Genomic DNA, 21644 nt, shown 5'->3' on the forward strand with positions numbered 1-21644 from the left:
TTACACATGCAGGAAGCAGAATGAAAGGATCCCTTACTTGTTTCTCCATGTGTTAGCAGCAAGCCAGGAATTTTCTGCAGCCCAGACACCAGCATATTCTCAGGGAAGAGGTGATACATGGTCTCGAGGGGCGGGTGTGGCCTTAAGGTGTACTGAAGATGAGTGTTCTCTATCACCGTCATGTATTTATTCTCTAAAGAGGGGGAAACGTTACGCAATATCAGAAAACACAGAGAGAAAGACTTCCAGTGGTGCTGCCCGTTGGAGAAGCTGATCGAATGGTGGTATCATGCCCACTTTATTAGCAATGTAAAACCTGTTTTTAAAAAGTCTGTTTTCGTCATTAATGAACACGCAGCCTTTTCAGGCTTAGCTTTGTTAAGAGTTCTGGGCTTACAAATCCTCATACTGCAACTTCGGGGTAAGTGAAAACAGTGCACAGGCCCTGGAAGATTACGATTAAGCAACTTAAAATTACTTGGATCTACTCTCACTCAGCTGTGAAGAAGTAAGAAGAAAATCCATCCCTTCTTCAATAGCACTGCAACAAACTGCTCCTGTTTAGGTTGCTCCTTAATCTTGTGTGTTCTATTCAAGTCCCCATCTAGACGTATCTTCAAAAGACCAGCATCTGAGTCCCATTCAGAACAGAACAGGGCCTGCACACAGCTGAGCTGGGGTGCATTATGATATTTCTGTGTCATCTTAGTTCACAGTGAAAGGCAAAATCTTAATTCCTAACGGCTGGCAAAGGCTCCCTGGGACACTTGTTTTAAATTGAACTTCCCAAAACTTCTTGTGCCAACTTTGCTCCCTCTTCATGGTAAAGCATGAGATGGGACTAGTGAAACCGGCTGCATCTCCTGCCGTTTCACTGCATGCATTCAGAAGGGCGACCCTTTTATCTTTCTGCTGCACATCTTTGTGTCATGAGTGATTCATTCTGATGGGAACACATTGTGGTGGAGGTTCGGTTTCCCTCTGGAGCTGAAATGCAGGAACCAGTGGTACACACCCTGATACCCAGCATCTCCCAAGTGCGTTCAGCATTCTAACAATGGTCTCTGCTCTCAAGCTGCTGAGAGGTATTTGTTACTCATGGGCTTCTCTCACTGAACATTACAGCAGCCCCTATGCAAACTGGAAAAACTAGAGTGCTTTCTTTAAAAAATAAACTAACTCCTTCCTAGGTGATACATTATAACTGCCTCTAGTGGCTGGGATCCTGAGCACTTGGAAAGAACATTACTCACATACAAGTTATTCCTGTTACTCAAAAGTTGCTAAAACTGCTCAGTCTATTTCTCTGAATGGTCAGTTTTAGAGATGGGCCACAACCAGAGCCGTGTATTCAAATCCACATTCACTCCCCGCATTTTGACAGTCTGGGTAAGTTCAGTTAAATGGAACCGAGAACCAAACACCTCCTAGGTGTGAATCTGCAAAATAAAAACCTACCAAACAAGGTTTTGCAAAATTCAAATTAGCCCTGGTTTAACCTGTTCTGATTATGTGTATACGTTTTCCACAGTTTCTAGCAGCAGATATTGGAGTCATGCTGCCATCATTAATATCCTAGTACTGAAAACCCCCATGCGTCGCTGATATTTGAAAAAAGGAAAGCATGTGTCTGACTAGCACACTAGGAGGTGGAAATACAATGCAAATTCTTCCACTGACTCTAATGGGCACTGGATTGGACCCTTCATCTCTGCAAACAGGAAAACAGCCTGGTGGTAGGATGCAGGGCACTGGAGCACTTGTAACAAAAAAAAAAAAAGTCTTTAAAACCAAAACTGATGAAAGTGCAACTGAGCCTCCCTCCTGCTTCCTCTTCTGGGACAACCCAAAGGGCTCTCAGGGCAATTGACTGCCGCCCAGCTTTGCTACAGTTCATCTAGCAAATTCAGCACCGACCTTCAGGAAAACAGTGCACAAAGGGACAAGAGGCAGACATGTTCAGAAAGACAAGGTCCTTGTTACATGCTTTGCACAGCAGCTTGCTCTTATAGTTAATATTTTATAACGCACTATTCCTGCTCCGTGGGCCGTGTTCAATCAATACATATATATATAAATAATTGAAGCCCATTTGTGTTCAAACTGCTGTGTCAGGTTTTCTTGCCAGTATCCGCAGAGGAACCTTTTCCCATACATTGCCCATCTTTCTCCTCTCCCTGCCTGTACAAAATATCCAGTCAGCTGAGTGCTGAGCTCTGCTAGGGTCCCCTAGCCCTCTCTCTTACAGAGCTGGGAATTAGATATACCCCCATGGGACACAGAACTGTCAGCACCACTGACACGTGGTCTTCCTCCAGCTCAGGCAGGACATTTGGCAACAGAAAGGACAGACTGTGAGCCCATTTCCCAGGCAAAGGAAAAAGAATCCCTCCTTCTTCCTTCACAACAGCTTTCTGCTTAGCTTTAGCTATCTACGTTTTCAGTCTGGTTCTTTCCAACTTAAATCCTGAGGTGGCTCACCTCAGTGTCTCTGTAGTGGGCCGCCCACTGCCAGGTGAGAGAGGGAGATTCAGCTCCTGGGCTCACTCACGCATTCCCCTGGATGTGGTGAACTCAGAGACTCCTCCTGCCCTATATCTCACACGTGGGTGATCTAGGAGCTCTGTAGGTCAGCTCGCCTGACCAGCCTTCATTGGAGCCACTATGGTGCAGGATTAAGTGCGAGAGGGAGACATGGTCGGGGAATCCTCCACTGCAGACTAGAAAATGCAAACTTGCAGACTAGAGGTGAGTCTGCATGACAGAGGCCTGCACCAAGCTAGATTCAGACTCACTGCCATGCAAAATACCTAGAAACCTCTTAAAGGCTGGGTGGGGGTTTGGTGGACAGATTGTTTTAGACACCATGCTCTGGGCTCATTCTGCCTTCCACAGCAGATGCATCAAGAATATTATTTACTTGTTGAGAACTGACAATGGTCTTGGTGCTGTACAAGACCCTAAATGCAGACTCCAGGCCCCAAAGAGTTTACAAATCCTGCAGAGACTCACATCCACAGTTAACTTTATTCACGTCAAGCAGAGCCAACAAGACGACTCACGTGTGCTAAGCTGAGTCCGTGTGGAAGTCTCTGCAGGCTCAGGGCCTAGCCAGTAGACATGCTGTCATGGGATGGGATTTGATCGATGCAGCAGAAATTAAGCCCCTTTTCTCCTTATGCCCCAGCAACAGGCCCTTGCATGAACGACGGCCGTTGACAATGTTGGCGAGCACAATGTCATAGCTGTGGCTACTGGCCGCCTCAGCAAAGAGCCTTGGATTGCTGCCAACCCCACTGCCCAGGAGCAATAACTGGCCCTGGCCTCGAACAGCCTGGCACACAGCACAGGGGCATTTCACAGCAACCACCCGGCACCCTTGTCTTCTGGGCTTTTCTTCTGATCCATTTTGGGTGGCTAACCCCGAACCTGAGCAGCCAAAAGCTTGACACATTAACACAGAAAACAGCCTATGCTACACTGAGCAAACCACTCAGCAGACGCGTTACTGACCAGCCCAGGAAGGAAGTAAAGTAGGAAGTAGTTCTATATGCTCTTACGTTCTATCGGGTCCTGGAGGAGGGGGTGCAGAAGCGCTCGCGGTGTCCCATGATACAGCTGGAGCCTAGAAATAAAGAGGAGCACAAACCAAACATGGCGGGTTAGGTGGCTACATTCAAAATGAATTTCCCACAATGGTTCTCTTGATCAATACACAGCAAACCCCTATTCCAGTCCCGTGAACTCTCCACAGCAGACTGGTTTCCTTAGAGCCCTGAGTAGGACAGGAGGGCAGGTGACTGAGATGCCAGGTCCTTTGCTTCAGGTTGATCCCCCAGGGAGTGGACCTAGATATTCCCTTGAAAACCTCCCTGATTTGAGAAGCTTCCCCAGTGGCGATGGCTGGTGGGTAGGTAGGATCCAGGGTACAACAGGCGTCACACTGGGTATTCACAGTGAGCCTGACAATGTCAGCCTGACAAAGTGAAGCAGCCACCTAGAAAGGGTTCAGACAGCCTGGCCTATCACGTGGTGGAGGGATACGAAAGGAAAAGGAAGCAGGCTGGGCGGGAGAGTGTCTCCTCTTTCCCCAGGCTGGCGAGGGCGGTGGGCAGCTGAGCTGCTTTTTTTTTTTAGTTATTTATGTCTTTCATGCCCCAAGTGTTGGGTGTGGTGGTGTTCCCCTTCCCAGGTGCGAACTCAGCTTGCAATCAGCCGGGCTTCAAGAGCTTAGAGGCAGAAAGTGCTGCCTTCCTCTGGCCCTGGAAACGGGGGCTTGGCTGGGTCGAGGCTGTGAACTCTGCACACAAGCGGGACTGCACATGGGCATGGCTTGCCAGGTTACAAATCCAGCAGCTGCCCTCACCCAGCCTGTCAGCGGAGGTGAATAAAGGCCCAGCCACAAGCAGCCAGGGCAGCTGTAGTCCATGCAATCTTCATATATGCAGCCAAGAGTGGAAAAGGCTCAACCATAAACCTGTTTAAAGTATGTATATGACCCCCCGGGACCGGTGTATCCTCATATGCTCTAGTTATCCCCATTTTAGACATGGGGAAACGGAGCCACAGAGAGACTAAATGACTTGCCCAAGTTCACACAGGGAGTCTGTGGCGAAGCAGGTTTCCAGGTCCCAGGCTAGTGGCCTAACCACAGGACCCTCCTTCCTCTCTAAATGGAGACAATAATTCCACGTTGCCATAGAAACCCGATTCCACCTTATAAAATGCTACAGCGACTCACAAGTCCCGCTGTCCCTTGCAGCCGGCAACACCTACCCTCTGTCCTTGGTGGCCACATCTGTTGGTTCTGACTTGCTGTTGAACAGGTGCAGAATTCCAAACCCACAGGACAGATCCTGGTGGGTCCCCTCTCGCTTCTTGGCTGCAGCCACCACTTCCACCACGGCGACGATGCTGGGATGGTTTAAAGATGTGTGAAAATAAATGGTCTGGGGGAAGAGAAAGAACATGGCAGATTTTAGACCAGGGTGGAGTAGCTATTAGTAGCTTAATGTATATTACACTTGGAGAGTAAGGTCCAGGTATATTCAAAATAAATATCCAGAAAAATATCCAGATAGTGCAATGTAGACTCTGCAGAATAATCTCCAGCGGGAACTGATGGAAGCTCCATTGCAAACGATCACTGGTCTGGGAGGATAACTAACAGTAATCTTTCATCTCCCACACACTGTCACTAGGGAATAATTTTAAAGGGATCCTACTAGAAAGTGTAGAGTTTTTGGGGCCCATTTACCAATGGGACTTTGCCTTCTTATGTCTGCGCAATGCCTAGAATATTTTGGGTACCACTGTAATAAAAAAAAAAAATCTAACCTTCAGGTCAGGTTGATTCCCTCCTATGAAGAATTAGCCTAAGAGCTGGGACTGCGAGAGAAATCTGTGCTCTGTTAGTGTCTATTATCACCCACTCATTTAACTGGATAGTCGGCCTGTGCCTCTGAATGCCCACACCTCTCCGGTGTAGATCCACCTGGCCACCTTGAGGCTGGACTATTGCAAATATGCTCTGTCTAGAGAATGACCCTGCAGGTCATCCAGAAACTACAGTTGGTTCAACAGACAGGAGCCTGCGGGGGTCACATCATACCATACACCACCCACACGCTGCACTGGCTGATAAGACCAGCACTGGTCTCTACTTTTAAAAGCTCTATACAGTCTTGTATTTAGCTTCTCATTACACTCCTCCTTAACCACCGTGGAGGGGCTCTCAGGGCTGCTGGAAGCCAGGGCTCATGCTCAGCAGGGAGAGGGGAGAGCATTCCAGATGAAAGTACCTTCAGGTGTAGAATTCCTAGCTGTCAAAAATCCAGCAGAGCTCGAATTTCCCCCCTGAGGTGAGCACTCCCCTAAACTGGAGGAATGGCCCTGCTTGCAGGTTCCAAGAATGGCGCCACTCAGTCCTCACAACCCAGCACTAATACATTCCAGGGAAGAAGTGATTTGTGCACTTCTGTCCTACAGAATTCAGCTAACGTGTGCGCAATGCCACATGGGAATGGCACATAGGAACAACCCTGCCTCTGTCCTGTTACAGGTTAAGTTTCCCCAACTTAAATTGAGACATTTAGGACTAAAGCTAGTAAATGTCACAAATCCTGAGAATGAACAGCATTGTTAAAGTGGCCCTGTTTCCCAAACAATAAGGATCAGTTATTCTTAAGCTGCAAACTCCATCAAAATATGGTTCAAAGGTTTCAATTGACCTGAAGATACCATTGTGAGCTCTAGGCTAGAAAAGCAAAGTGACTGGAAAAATTTAAGGCCTATCATGACCTTCACCTATGCTGATGGGAAAGAGAGTTGTCCATGAGGATCAACAGTATGATAGGGACCTAAGAGTACGGGGGTGAGGGGGAAGGGGGCTGTCTGCCAGCGACATGACTGAAAGCCAGGCTAATCCTTCTATTAAACAGTCATTATCATGGTGTCACCGAGAAAACAGCTACAGTAATCACAGACTGTCAGGAAGGGATAACAGAGAAAGGCATTAAAACATCATCCCAGAAAAATAAATCATTATTCTATTAACTTTTATTGCAAAATGATGAAATAATGACCACTAACTGCTGACAGGTGGCTGGACCGAGAGAGAATTATGCCTTGGCTTGCAAAGAATGAGGAAGCTGTTAAAGTGGATGGTTATAAAACTAAGTTTACCATTGGCTCCTTAAATGCTAATAAAAGTTTTACAAACATACTCTTCTCCCTTCAACTCTGCTATAAAGTAACAATAATCTTCCCAATTAAGGGTCACCTTGAGATCATCACACTTTAGCTCTCTGGAGCGCTCTCTTTCTCCCTTTGCATTTTCTTGTAGAGAACTAAGCTGTGCCCAGTTCTTTGGCTAATAACTTGCCAGAGGGCAATCTGTGCCAGAGAAAAAGCTTGGGAGACATTATCTCATGTAGCCAAGAGTTCAGAATTTATTGGGTAGGAACCGAGGACCTGATTCTCCTCTTGTTTACTCCAATGTAACTCAGGAATCACTCCACTGTAAGCAAAAGTACTACCTAGGAGAATCAGGCCCTGAATCCCTAAAGGAGAGAAAAAACGAGTACAATTCACAAATATGCGCATAGCGGGTCTGATACAATGGAAGTCAACTGAACTTCCCCGGGCTGTGGATCAGGTCCCTTGCTATTCCTCTAGACACAAATTAAACATCACTTGTATTTGTTCATTTCAGTAAGTATTTTGTACCTCATTGCATTTGTAACATCAACGGGAAACTGCATGTAGTTCACACAGTCAGAAATATATCCCCCATCCAGAAAACTGGCTTCAGCTTTATACCAGCACTTTAATTGTTTGTAGCTAAAATATACTTCCAGAAGGTGAACAAACTTGTAATTGTTTACTGAGACAGCTTAGCAATAGTTATAAACAAGGGCTGATGAATTCTCCTAGGGGGAAATTATTAAATAAATTCAGAAATATGAAATTTGTATTCATCAGTTAGAATTACGTGATTAGAAAATTCAAATCAGGCTCAGCAAATTATCTGTAAAGGATTCATTCTTGTGAGAGAATAGATGATATTTTAATTCACCTTACCATCATTGCTTATCTATATTTGACTGTTTCACTCCATAACGGGGTAAACAGATTTATAAATTATTTAAACACACTCTATTCTAATGCTTTCATCTTACACACACACAGGTCATTTAGCACTCATACCATGCTTTCAATTTTCATCAGGACTAGCATAATCTAAAGTATGCACCAGGTGACATGCTTTCTCTGAGACGTTCAGAAATCTTCAGCTAACTTCCTTGTAGGTGTTTATGATCTCTTGAATGCCAGGTATTAGCTCAGCTCACCTTGTATGAATCATTAGCCCTGCTCCTGTTTGTGAATAAAGATGCAATTTAAGAAGCAAACCACTTCTTTCCAAGGCAAACAGTTTCAAAATAACCTAGCGACATAGTGAACCCTATATCCACAGCACAGCAGCCTTTCCCTTTCCTATTGTTTGTTTTGCAACACTCCTTTGCACCTACATCTCAGCCCTGCTCTTCTCCCATGCGTCCACTTCAGTACAGCTTACAAAAAAACCCAACACACACTGAATCTGCCACTGATGGCAGTGAAATGCACCATGGAGATTTCTCTTCAGCAGGAGACCAGACCAATATCCAGAGTGCTACACAAGAGCAAAGTCCCAGCGGCTGCTAAAGGCAACGGGCAACTTGTTCAGCTTCCCAAACAACCTCCATTTCCTTCCCTTCCTTCGTAATGCCCTGTCCCCGAGGCTGGGGGATTAGCGGGCGTTGAACTAGGACTCTCCTCAGCCTGCAGATTCACAGCTGTTAAAGGCAGCGAGGAGAGGAGCCAAAGGGGAGCCCAAGACTGATGGTCTCAGGATGAGAAAGCTGGGTTCAAGGACGGACCCTCTATTCTGCAGCTGGACTAAAGCCACACAGGAGGATAGTGACCCTGAGACCCCTCTAATTCTCTGCTTCTCCTCCTGCCTCAATAGTCACTGCTTTAGCATCTCCAACAACTCCTCCTGCCTCAATAGCCACTGCTTTAGCATCTCCAACAACTCCTCCTCTCCCCGGGTTCCTCTCCTGGGCTCCCTCCTTCTATCCCCCTGCACTTGCCCCTTCGGTGCCCTCATCTGCTACCATGGTGTCAGCTACCACTTTTATGTGATGACAGACAGATCTACTGATGTGCCCCCAGCTTCCAGCCAATCCAGGTTCTCCTGGCTCTCCGCTGGTGTGGATCCCACTGCTGTCTAAGAACCTGGTACTGGAGAGAGAGCAGCATAAGGTGGCCCCTACACCCACCCACAGTTCTCTTGAGGTCACTGGGACTGTGTGGAAGTTAACTCTGAGGGTAAATCCCTGCAGCCAGTGGAGTTACCCCAGGATGAAGTCACACCATTATGTCACTGGAACTCCTTGAGGTAGATCCTTGGCTGGTGTAAACTGTCAGAGCTCCATCGGTGTCACTGGAGTTCTGACAATTTACTCTAGGTGAGGACCTGCTCCATCTTTCCTCTAAAATGCACTCCTCTTTTCCTGCCTTTATCACCACTGACAGCTCCACTATCCCTCAGGCCCACAACTTCAATGCTACTGTCAGTGACCTTCTAGCCTTCTTCCCCAAATCCAGATGCACATAAAAGTATGTAAACCATGGGATGGAGAATAGCCCTAGGCCAGATTTGTCCTTTTTTCCCTGCTTAAAAACCTGGGAAATTAAATGCAACATTAACTAAATCGATGAGGCATTAATGCAACACTGAAATTGTGAAATCAAGCACTTAAAAGCCAGGTAATTCAGAAATGTAAGGTGTTAGCCATGATGTCAACTAGGTCACATAGCATCTATGTAGTATTTCCTACCGTGGTTTAATGTAGGTTATTCCTAACAATGTAAGAGCATTATAAGAACATACTGTAAAGTATATAGGATGTGTAATATAGTTACTTAATGCTTTGGGGAAAACTTAAATGCAAAATAATAATTTTAATGCAACTTTATGGTTGTGAAATCCAGCACTCTAATATAAAGAAGGCCCTAAAATTTAATTAATTAATTGTACAAAGCGCACACACCTACCAACCTAGAATTCATAAATGCAACTTTGTTTACAACTTTCAGGTGTTTACAAAGAGAAAATGTGCTCGACTCTGCTAGTGCATGAAATGCTGGCGTTTATCTCCACACATCACATTATGTTTGCCTTACTGGTCCATTTTTAAATTTAAAAAAAAATCAAGACATTAAGCTGATTCATTATTCAAACAGCCTGGGAAGCAATATATATACCAATAACACAACTAAATCGAATGCTGCTGAAACACTCTTTTAAATAAAGGAAATTAAAGTCTTTAATCTATGCGAAATTGCACCCTGGACAATATTTACCATTAGAACTGGAAAACAAACATAATTAGCCACATAAGGGAAACGGATGCCAAATCTGATCTTAGATCAGTGCCTGTAACAGACAGGTGTATCTTCTCTTTGGCTTTCAGATTTGTACAAACACAACAATTACTCCGAATCAGACACTCAGGTTGTTATGCCAGTTGTGTCTCTAAAAGTCTGCCCTAAGGAATTTTCCAAGTTTTTATCTAATATATAAGTGAGGAAAAATTCTCTTTAGTTGATTAAACTTGTAAAAAAAACCACCTGGTTTTATGAATTACAAATGTCAAGGTAATGAGAGAAAACTGCTAGGTTTGAAGGATGTTGTTAATTTACTTTCCAATTCATTTTCATTCCTAGAGTAGCACTGCCCTCTGCTGCCTGATCTCTACCACAACACAAGGCGAAACTGGAAATTATTAACCATGCAGTAGTGTTGTTGTAGCCCTGTTGGTCCCAGGCTATAGAAACAAAAGATAGGTGAGGTAATATCTTTTATTGGACCAACTTTTGAAGATGGTCCAATAAAGATATTACCTCGCCCACTTTGTCTCTCTAACCATTAACTATGCTCATTACCTAACACCAGGATTAACAAAAAGCCTGGGTTTGGCATTGAAATTCAAATTGATTTGACATAATAGAGACATAATTGTATCCTAATGAGACATCTGAGACAAATCACAGCCCTATCCAATACTCATTTGTAAGAATTGTTATTGTTCTAGATGTATAAAAGATAGGAGTGAGCGCATATTTAGGAGAAGAATGAAAGGCATCCGAATGGTGAAAAATGAACAGCCCCTCAGAAGCTTGAATAGGGAAAATATGCATGACAGAAGACACCAGAATCTGCAAACAATTAGGGGCTGGTTTTCTGAAGTGCTGAGCAACCAGCGCTCCCACTGCCTTTGCAGCTACAGCTGTGTGGGATCACTACCTCTGAAAGCAAATGCCCAGCATAACAAACACTTGCAAAGTGTAAAGAAACTTTTCATCCCTTTGTGCCAGAACATCACTTAATCAGAGGATATCTACCTAGAACATTTTGGTACTGGAATTATAATTATTATCCTCCGATAGAGGTAAGGTTTTTTTAGAAAGGCTGTGTTGATTAGATAACTTCAGAAATGTACTTCATATTTTTATATATACAGTAATTATAGGCTATTTGTCCATTATTAAAATGTTCTGGGAAAATAAAAAAAATAACAAACACTTGGTTTCAGCGGGATTGCATCAGATACTACATGTGCATGACTGAGTCACAGAAATTAGCAGCAAGAAGATTGATTACGTCCCATCTAAAATCAAGGGAAGGATTTCGCCATATATTTTCTAATGTTCTCCCCACTTTTATTTAAAAATAATCTGACCCAACCCATCTTTATCCACCCTATATGTATGTACCCTACACTGTGGAGAGGTGCCTTCTTGTAGGATATTGTCCCTGGAGCAAGAAAATTACCAGAAACAGTCATATTTCATAACAGACTATACAAAATAGTCACACTATTAAAATATGTCAATCAAAACAGTCACATTGATATATGACTAACTAGTAATCTTACTTTTAAGCTATTTTGGCAAATGTCTCCACAAAAACAGCTGCTCTGCTGCTCTGAACTGTACTGTTCCAGGAAAGCATTCATTTGGTCAGTAACCTCAGGACACCATGGAGGATGGAAGCACTTTTGCATCAACTGAGGCTGGATATAATCTCTCTTGATCAGAAATTAGCTTATGCTTGTTAAAAAATTCCTTCTTTGTTTATTTAAAGTGAGGTTTGGATCAAGAACCTTGCATTGAAGTGGAGAAGCTCTCTGGTCTATGCAAACAGCAGCACGTGCAGCGTTTAGGATTAACTGTGTGAGCAGATAAAATTCAACCAGGTTGTCTCATTTCAAAAGAACCACAGAAAAAAATAGAAAAGATCCAGACAGGGGAAAGAAAAATTATTAGAAGCATCTGGGACTGAAGAGGGAAGGGGCCCTGTCATTGGACACAGAGACCAGTCATATTGACTGGATATATATCACCTCATGAAGGGATGCAAAGATAAAATTTCTAGACATTAAATGACTGCTTCTTGGAGCAGCTTCTCATAGAACTAACAGGGGGAGAGGCAATTCTTGATTTAGTGCTAAGTAGAACATCGGATCTGGTCCAAGAGGTGAATATAGGTGAACCGTTCAGTAATAGTGACCATAATGTAATTAAGTTTATCATCCTTGGGTGGGGGGGAATGCCAAAGAAACCCACTACAGTAGCATTTAACTTCACAAAGGGGAACTATACAAAAATGAGGAACCTAGATAAATGAAAATTAAAAGGAACAGTCACAGGGATGAAATGCCTGCAAACTGCATGGAGACTATTTAAAACCACAATAATGCTTGGGGCGGCACAGTTTCAGGGGCGGCATTCCAGGCGCTCTCGGAGGGTTGGGGTTTTTTTGCTTCGGCAGTTGTGCTCTCGGAGGTTTGGTTTTTTTTTTGCTTGGGCCAGCAAAAAACCTAGAGCCAGCCCTGTGGCTGAAACACTGTGCATCTCGTATAGCAAAATACCTATGTTCATCCAGGAAAATATCCCTGTCCACTCAATGGGTGTTGGCATTCTGAGATGAACTGTGTTCTCGGCTCTTGTCCTACCTCACTGAAAACCACTTTGGGTGGCAGTCCTGGCACAGCTTTGAGAGGTCTTGTGGTACTTTTCCAAGTTCTCCCAAAGAAATGACGATAGGTGATGTCAAAGAGGGACAGGCGGAGCTGGTATTCAACCTCTGACAAGCCTTCTAGAACTCTCTGGAATATAAGAATAAACAACCTAAGTAGGAGCTTTAAGAGTTTCTGATCGCAGCAGCACTGAAATGTGTCCGGGAGATTAAAAACTTTGGCCTTATAAACATGGTTCTAAACAGTAGTTAGTAGATAGCTCTGAGTGACGAGCCCTCATGTTCAGACAAGCAGGTCTTCTCTATGCCAGGTTGTCTCACCCTGCAATATGCTGAGTACTGATACACCAAGGAATAGCTAGCTATGAACTCAGATGCTGAAGTCATCCTGCAACAGAAGGTGACTCTTTTCCCAGCAGTGAGAAATCCCAAGGCTGGCAAGCAAGCCTTTATGCATGTAAACGTTGAGCATCCACTTGGTTTAACATATGTGAGTAGTGGGTAAATTATGTAAAACATTTTCCAGAGACACTTCACTGAAGCACTCATTTAAAAAAATTCAGTCGCATTCACGTCTCTTCTGCATTTCCTTTGTGATTATTGTTATGATTTATTATTTGTAATGTGGTAGCCTCTAGGAACCCAAATCAAGAATAAGGGTCCCATTGTGCTGGGCACAGTACAGATGCATAATAACGACCGATCCTTCCCCAGATTACTTCCAATCTACATGGCAGGCAGACAAGTGCAGTGCGGATGAACAGGAGGCCAAGGTAAGAAAATTAACAGAGTTGAGCAGGAGTCACAGCTGATCGTTTGCCTAACCAATGCCAGATGGGGGTGATCTGGGGGCATCACAGCAGAAAAACATTCTAAGCAGGGATTTTAAAAAGGAGAAGACGTGATCCAGTTTTACTGGCACAAAATTTTACAGAATACAAATCTCAAAACTGGATTTGTGAGTATTCATGTCAGAAGTGTTTTGGATGCTCATCCAGTCATGGAATAGAAACAATAGCATAAGGTTTTTCTGGTTAATTACAACTAACCAAGAAAGTTTATACAGCAAGTGAATCAAGTCATCACAGAAAACTTTGCAAACAATCCACAGAGTTAAATAAAATCATACAAAAAATTGTTGAATGATTTCAAACTCCCATCTCCTCATCCCCAAAAAACACAAATTATATTGTGTACCCATCACACTTAACCATTTCATTTGGGATAGTTCCACAATTTTTTGGCTCACTGGTATTTTGTCCATTCTCCAAAACTCTGGTAGTCCTTTATATTCATAAGAACATATGAACGGCCAGACTGGGTCGGTCTGGGTCTGGGTCTAGCTCAGTGTCCCGTCTTCTGACAGTGGCCTGTGCTAGATGCCTCAGAGGGAATGAAGCAATTTTTCGAGTGCTCCATCCCTTATCGCAGAGTGAAGAACAGACCACAAGTGACGTTTTCCCAAGGGGATGTTTTTGGGGAGCAGGAGAGAATATCTGCTTTTGAAATTGCTCCCTCCAAGACCTATTCTGTGAACTGGAACCTCTTTCAGACTTGAATTTTGAAAGTGAATTTTACTTAAAGGGGCTTTTTCTGAGAACTCCTGAGGTCAGTGTTTGATTATTTTACTGTCATTGATCATGAACAAATAACTGTAGCATGCCTCACAACTGCAGAGTAATGATACATTCTTTTCCTGTTACCAAGACAGTGGCTGTAGTGCTGAAAAGGCCTGCACTGGAGAATCTCTTTAAAACCAGAGGGATTTAAAATATATATTTGGAACTTGGTAATTGTGTAAATGCATAATAATTTAATAAAAACAGTGATGGAGTTAAACAAATGTTAAAACAATTAATGTGCCACAGTTTGGGAACAATTAATGTGGCACATGTACCACTGGTGGTATGGTATGCGAGTTTGGTGTCCCATCCATTCACTTCACAGCAATTTTTTAAGAAATGTGGTACATGAACCAATAAAATAGAGTTTGGAAACCGCTAGTCTACAGACATGTCTCCTAGAGATATGGACGTTCTCATCAGAGTTCAAAATTAGCGTGTGAAACTTGGCTGAGATTTTCAGCTCAAAACCAAAGGGACACAACTCCGATTAATGTTACTAGAAGTGTGGCTACTTCCCTTAGTTGGTTTTGGAAATCTCACCATGTGGTACCTTGGGCCTGGAATCAAAACAGCTGTTCTTCACAGTAACACAATGTGAAAATGCCACAGAATGCATCTGGAAAATTGTGCCAGTCTGCAGAAGATAGGGTGAAATGTCCTTCCGCACACCTCTTGTGTCCGGCCTTAACCTCAGTAGTCACTGTGAGATTTTAAAAATTAGAACTCTACTCGAAGCAGAGAATGTCAAAAAGAGAAGGGTATGAGAGCTACACTCCCACAAGGCAGATGGAATATTTCTTTACCTGCTTAATTAAATTCCCCTCAACATACTTTAGGACACACTGAAATGCTATTGATTCCCTCGGGAGATGTCGTCTCCTTTGGGAGTGTGGAGGAACAGTCAGATTTTGCACAAAAATCCTTTGCCATTCACTCATCTTGCTGCTTAGAAGGTCACCTCTTCCTCTAGGCATCTGCTACGGCGAATGTTCATCTAGAAAATAAAACTCATTTCAGAAAAATGTATGCTCAGAACCTGTTATCTTAAAACTGGCATGAGAATGCTCCAAAGCCTTAAAAAAAAAAAGCACAGATTTACTATCCAAATAATAAGCTGATTTTAAAAAATGTTTTATTGGAATCTCCTCCACCCTCAAAGGCTCTGTGTTAATGCAACCCTCTTTCCCTTCCAGATGCAGAGAGCTGGACATGACTCTCTGGAGCCAGGCAGCACAGCTGTGAGCATCTGCCAGAGGTCACTCAAGCGCACTGCGTGGTGCTCTGTTCCTTATGGGTTGAGCACTGATGGTTGAGGAATTGAGGGACGAGCTCAGTACACACCCATGAGAGAATGCCGTGGGAGGGTACAGAACAGGGAGCTGTAGGAAAGGTTGCTCACTAGTCTAGCATCAGAACCGATAGTTGAGATTCAGTGCTGCACCTCCTGGAGCCACGTCACAGAAGGTGCAACCTGGGGCTGGGAGAACAAGCATTGTAAAATACCCCTGGGAGTCTGGGTTCCTCCAGAGATCAAAACAACCAGTGGAGTAAACGAGCAGCCACAGGGATGCTTTATTTTATGGGAGGATCCACAGTCCAGAATCTCCATAGCAGCATGTGCTACAGAGACTTCCCAGCATGCTCTCTGTGCTGGGGCTTGTGAGTGGGGCCAGCTGGGGCTACTTACGGTAGCCCTACACCACATCAGTGCTGGAGGAAGACAGACTTTTCTAAGCCCTTTAGGACAGGCACTTTATCTTCCTTTGTGTTTGCATATCACCCAGCACAGTGTCAGCTGGGGTGGGCATTACCACCATATAAACAATAAACAACAAAGCACTGCTTGAGATCAGAAAAACAACATGCTCACACGGTTTAAAGCAAAGGATTCTCCTGAATGTTTCACAGGCTAATAACATCCTCTGTTTTGAATGAAGAGTTTCTGAAGAGGGAAGACAAGCAATACTGTAAGAGATGATCCTACGGTTATGGCAAAGAACTGGAACTCCAGCAGCTGGAGTTCAATTCCCAGTTCTACCACAGACTCCCTGCATGGCCCCATTGGGGAAGTCACTCAATTTCTCTGAGCCTCAGTTTCCTATCTGGAAACAGGAATGAAAATATTTCCTTACATCACAGGGGGATTGTGAGCATAAAGGAATTAATGCCTGATGGGCTGAGAGGTTACAGAAATGGGGGCAATATAATTAGACAAATGAGAGATCATTTGGTGCAATTCCCTTGCACGAGACATGGTTCCTTTGGTGGTAGTGCACTGGAGCGATAAGCAAGTTAGGGCACGTCTACACTTGGAGCTAGGGGTGTGATTCTGGAGGAGAGATACTCGCGCCAGCTCTCATCAACCTAGTGCGCTGAAAACAGAATGAAGCTTTGGCAGCACAAGCTGCAGCACAAGCCTAGAGCATGTACCTAGGGTCTCTGATGGTCACAGCCTTGTGATGGCTAGCCTGTCCCACGGATCGTACTGCTGCAGTCTACATTTCAGCGCACTAGCTAAATGCGAGCTAGCGCGAGTATGTCTCCTCCAGCTGGGAATCACACCTCTCGCTCCAAGTGTAGACGTACTCTAACTTAGCTATCAGAAGGCAACATCCAGTGTTGCTGCTGGATGGAAACTCACCTTATTACTACAAATTCTGGGCAAAATTCTCTTCTGCTATCTGCCCTGTGTTCTCCCTGCCTGTGACATCAATGGGAGACCTAGGCAGGTCGGAAGGATTGCTGTCCAAGGGCACGTCTACACTTACCGGGGATCGATACTGCGGCAATCGATGCACTGGGGGCTGATTTAGCGGGTCCAGGGAAGACTTGCTAAATTGACCACAGATCACTCTCCCATCGACTCCGGTACTCCACCGGAATGAGAAGAGTAAGGGAAGTCAACGGGAGAGCATCTCCCATCAATGCAGCAGGGTGTAGACACAACAGTAAGTCAACCTAAGCTACATCAACTCCAGCTACATTCCGCAACTTAGGTCAACTTACCTCCATAGTGTAGACAAGGCCCAAGAGAATTGTTGCCAGCTATATGCACCTGAGAAGAGAATTGTGCTTTCAGGAAAATCTCCATTCCAAACTTCCCAACTTCCTCTTCTGGAAACTCTTTTGTGAAATGTAGATTCCTTGGACTAGTTTTGGTTAATTTAACAAGAATTATTGTGAAGTTAGGCAGCTTTAAAGAAATTAAAAAGAACATACCTTACAAGTGCTTTGAAAGTCATCTGATTATCATGCGTTCAGGTGGGAACGGCATTACTGGTATCCTAGTCTAGAAGATCAGACTGTCAAAAATAAGAATAAATACATTTTATTTTTAAATTGCTTACACCCACCAAGGGACTCGGGGCCCTGTACAACATAAAATAAAATGTCCAAAGTGGCAGCTTCCTGCAGGATTAAACATAATTTTAAAAGAATAATTAAGAGACTTTTCTGGGTGACTTACTCTTCCTGGAGACTGAGCTTTCTAAGAGTGTAATTAGAGTATGTCAACTTTAGATGTCAATGAGTCCTGACTGAGCCCACAGAAACTGGATTGTTAAGATTTTGACTGCTATCATAGACATGAGCAGTCCATGTTTAACATTCTTGGCAGAAGTTGTGCTCTAGGTGCTTCACTCCACATAAGCCTTGCTTCCATGAGCAATTGTATTCAAATTTCCCAAATCCCACCCATTTAGCTTGGGTAACAATGGTGAAAGCACTAGGGTAGACAGGCTGCTAGTGACCACTGACATTTTAGTGACTGTACTGCAGTATTGCCAACCTCAAGAATTTTTAAACCTCCGGAGTTTTTGAAAATAATAAATGTGGTGTGCGGGTGAGGAAAGGGGATATTAAGCTTTCAGGGTTCACATTTTCAAGTTTTTCTCCACTACCATCAGGGCTAGAAACCTACAGTACTTTATGTGATTACATGAAAAGCTTACCTTTAATTTTTATTTAATCTAGGATCTGAGGCTTTCAAAAAAACATCAAATATTGCAAGGCTTGTGAAAAATTATAGGAGTTGGCAACCCATCTGGCTGTGTCATCTTTCTTTGAATATGGTTGGATGACACAGATGTTAACATGACAGCGACTGGTCTGTCCTCATCTTCCTACCACCACTGGAGCTACACCAGAGATAAACCAACAGTAGGAATACACGAGAAAATTGCCTGTGCAGATGCAGCTAACAGATCTGTCACAACTTCTGTAATGAGTGTTGGAAACAGTTTGAGGCTGTCTATATTAACAGCTGAACTGTTTTCGGCCCCAGATAAGGAGGACTCATTGTTGACCTCCATTGACATCAATGGCACCACTCTCATGTTTAAAATGAAGCACAGCTTGGCTTATCAATTCTGAATGATTTGCTCAATCCTGTGAGGAGCAACTCCCACACTCTCATTTTAGTATTAAAGAGCCACCATGAACCTAACTGGGAAAGAAAAAGCCCCACCTACTGGTGGGAAAATCAGAGATGTGAGTCTCAGGAGGTTCACTAAAGTATTGTCCTCATTTTAGCTCTCACTGCTTTGCACCACAGAAATATAGACTGGAAGGGATCCCAGCCCACTGTGCTGAGACAGGACCAAGTATTCGTAGACCATCCCTGACAGATCCAACCTGTTCTTAAAAACATTCAGTGATGGGGATTCCACAACCTACCTTGGAAGTCTGTTCCAGGGCTTAACTACCATGATAGTTACAAAGTTTATCCTAATATCTAACCTAAATCTCGCTGCAGATTACACTGATTACTTCTTGTCCTACCTTCAGTGGACATGAAGAAAAATTGACCACACTCCTCTTTATTAACAGTCCTTAATGTATCTGAAGACTATTTATCAGATTCCTCCCCATTCAATTTTTTTCTCAAGACTAACCATACCCATTTTTTAAACCTTTTCTGATAGGTCAGATTTTCTAAACCTTTGATCATTTTCGTTGTTCTCCTTTGGACTCTCTCAAATTTGTCCACATCTTTCTTAAAGTGTAGTGCCCAGAACGGGACACACTACTTCAGCTGAGGCCTCACCAGTGCTGAGCAGAAAAGGACAATTACCGCTCATGTCTTACATACAACACACCTGTCAAATGCACCCCAACATTATATTAGCCTTTTTTGCAACTGCATCACATTGTTGGCTCATATTCAATTTGTGATCCATTATAGCCCCCCAGATCCTTTTCTGCAGTAGTACTGCCTAGCCAGTTATTCTCCATTTTGTGTTTGATTCTTCCTTCCTAAGTGAAATACTTTGCCCTTCTTTTACTGACTTTCACCTGGTCAATTTCAGGCCAATTCTCCCCTGAAAGTCCAATTTAAACAAAGACAAAACTCAACCCCAACATTTCACATTTGCCACCCAAGTCCCTAATCTCACCCAATTTACCCCTAATCTTACCCTAGGTTCAGTTAGAAGTTTTCTGAAGCTCAGCAAGCTGGGCACAAATTTTGGACCCACCCCTGAGGTCCCTTCCAACCCTGATATTCTATGATTCTGTGATCTAGCTAGCGCTCTAGGTAGCCGTACCTCAGCCATCACTCCCCAGGGTATCTGGACCGAGGGGCGCTGCGATCTCTTAGGGAATGTGAAATCAGCTGAGTTTGGGGTTTGTTTAGGAAAGTTTTCCCCAGCTCCTGCCCTGCCCTGCCCGGGCTGCTGCTGAGCCCCGATGTCTTTAGTCTGGTGATGTATCGAGTAACCCCCCCAAGCCTGCTTCTCTTCAGTTACACCGGCTTCAATCCGGAGTAGGAAGGAGGCGAATCGGGCCCACAGAGCAGAGGCTGCAGCCCTAGGGCCTGCCAGTGCGGCCTGTGCTCGGGGGAAGCAGGGAGCCGCTAGCTAAAGCAGCCCCGAGCTGGCGCCGAGGGGGAGCCGAGCAGGCACCGGACGGAAACAAGAGAAACTGACACATTTACCTGCCACAATGTATCCATCTGCCATCTTCCCGGAGTGCACCAACTGCGCCGGCCGGCGGGGGGACGCCCAATCTACTGACTCCCATCCACGCCGCCTTCCCCTCTCTGCCTCCGCCAAGCACGGGCCTAGGGACCGGGTCCCGCGGGACAGGGCCGTGTCTCCCACCGCAGCCTCGGCCCCGTGCTGGAGCCCGGCCCGGGGGCTCCCTGAAGCCCGAATGGTTCGGCCCTGAGCTTGGCATCAGGTTACTAGGGCGATGGGACTCCGCGGCGGGGTGAAGGGCGGCTCAATCTCTGCTCCTGCTACAGCCGGGAGGGAGCCGGGCAGCGCTGGGGTGAGCGGGGAACGGTGCAGCCGGCCGGGGGCGGGCTCTGGGGCAGGGCTGGGGGGGTCACAGTGCCTGGGGAGGATGGCTGGGGAATGGCTGGGCTCTGCGTACCCAGGCAGGGAGGATGCTGGGGGGCGCTGGGCACCAGCCGGGAGCAGGCTGGGGGCGCTGGGTCCCCAGTTGGAAACAGGCTGGGGGAGGGGGCTCTGGGTACCCAGGCAGGGAGGATGCTGATGGGGGGCGCTGGGTCCCTAGTTAGGAGGATGCTGGGGGGGGGGGGGCTGGGTGGTACCAGTAGCTGGGGAGGGGGCTCTGGGTACCCAGGCAGGAGGATGCTGATGGGGCGCTGGGTCCCTAGTTAGGAGGATGCTGGGGAGGTGGGGAGCTCTGGGTACCCAGTTGGGAGGATTTGGTGGGGGCTCTGGGTACCCAGGCAGAGAGGATGCTGATGGGGGGGGGCGTTGGGTCCCTAGTTAGGAAGATGCTGGTGGGGGGCTCTGGGTACCCAGGCATGGAGGATATGGGGGGCGTGCTGGGTCCCTAGTTGGGAGGATTTTGGTGGGGGGCTCTGGGTACCCAGTCGGGGAGGATGCTGATGGGGGGGCGCTGGGTCCCTAGTTAGGAAGATGCTGGTGGGGGGCTCTGGGTACCCAGGCATGGAGGATATGGGGGGGCGCTGGGTCCCTAGTTGGGAGGATTTGGTGGGGGGCTCTGGGTACCCAGTCGGGGAGGATGCTGATGGGGGGGCGCTGCCCACGAGCCGGGAGCAGGGGGGGTGGCAATGCCGGACAGTGCGGGACTGGCCGTAGGGGGCGCTGACCGCCTGCGGGGCCTGGGGCCTCCCTGGTCTGCTATGTCGTAATCAGGAGGCGGCTCTCTCGGCACCCAATCAGCGCCGGTCTGGTCGCTCGTAATTTGCATGACGTGAGCGGCAGGGCTAAGAGGCCAATGGGCAACCGGTGGGCGGAGTTTCTTCCCCACGAGGGCTAAGATGGTCTGAGCTGGACGGAGCGGAGCAGCTGCCAGGTGCTGGGAGCCGCGGGCCGGGGGGTGTAGCAGCAGCAGCAGCAGCAGCAGCAGCGTGGGGCCGAAGCACGGGGCACTGGGACGGGGGCAGTGTGGGGCCTGGGGCGGCCGGGACCCCGAGATTGGGGTAGCAGCTTGGGGTCGGT

General features: G+C 45.8%; 2 protein-coding genes across 21 annotated transcripts in view; one reads left to right on the forward strand and one right to left on the reverse strand.

Moving 5' to 3' along the window:
* The window catches only part of NPHP4 (nephrocystin 4), a 99702-nt gene extending 79146 nt beyond the window's left edge, over nt 1-20556 (reverse strand). For 10 of the 15 annotated variants that reach the window (XR_005590329.1, XR_005590330.1, XR_005590328.1 and 7 more), the window contains exons 1-7: nt 20144-20556; nt 17431-17513; nt 15015-15205; nt 12564-12716; nt 4777-4949; nt 3561-3625; nt 38-193 (exon numbers count right to left, since the gene is read on the reverse strand). Coding sequence is in view for 11 of the 15 variants with exons in the window: in XM_039508891.1 (XP_039364825.1) it covers nt 38-193; nt 3561-3625; nt 4777-4949; nt 12564-12716; nt 15015-15185 (718 nt within the window). In the remaining 4 variants the exon portion in view is untranslated. Of the gene's footprint in view, nt 1-37; nt 194-3560; nt 3626-4776; nt 4950-7707; nt 7876-12563; nt 12717-15014; nt 15206-17430; nt 17514-18161; nt 18286-19754; nt 19956-20143 lie in introns of those variants that run through there. The other 5 variants (XM_039508888.1, XM_039508889.1, XM_039508892.1 and 2 more) reach the window with 5 other exon arrangements.
* Nucleotides 20287-21644, forward strand: part of KCNAB2 (potassium voltage-gated channel subfamily A regulatory beta subunit 2) — a 106382-nt gene continuing 105024 nt past the window's right edge. For 4 of the 6 annotated variants that reach the window (XM_039508899.1, XM_039508904.1, XM_039508905.1 and 1 more), the window contains exon 1: nt 21383-21498. The gene's annotated coding sequence lies outside the window, so the exon portion shown is untranslated. Of the gene's footprint in view, nt 20389-20457; nt 20479-21382; nt 21499-21644 lie in introns of those variants that run through there. The other 2 variants (XM_039508902.1, XM_039508903.1) reach the window with 2 other exon arrangements.

The sequence above is a fragment of the Mauremys reevesii genome, linkage group 21 (genome assembly GCF_016161935.1).
Source record: "Mauremys reevesii isolate NIE-2019 linkage group 21, ASM1616193v1, whole genome shotgun sequence".
Classification (NCBI taxonomy): Eukaryota; Metazoa; Chordata; order Testudines; family Geoemydidae; genus Mauremys; species Mauremys reevesii.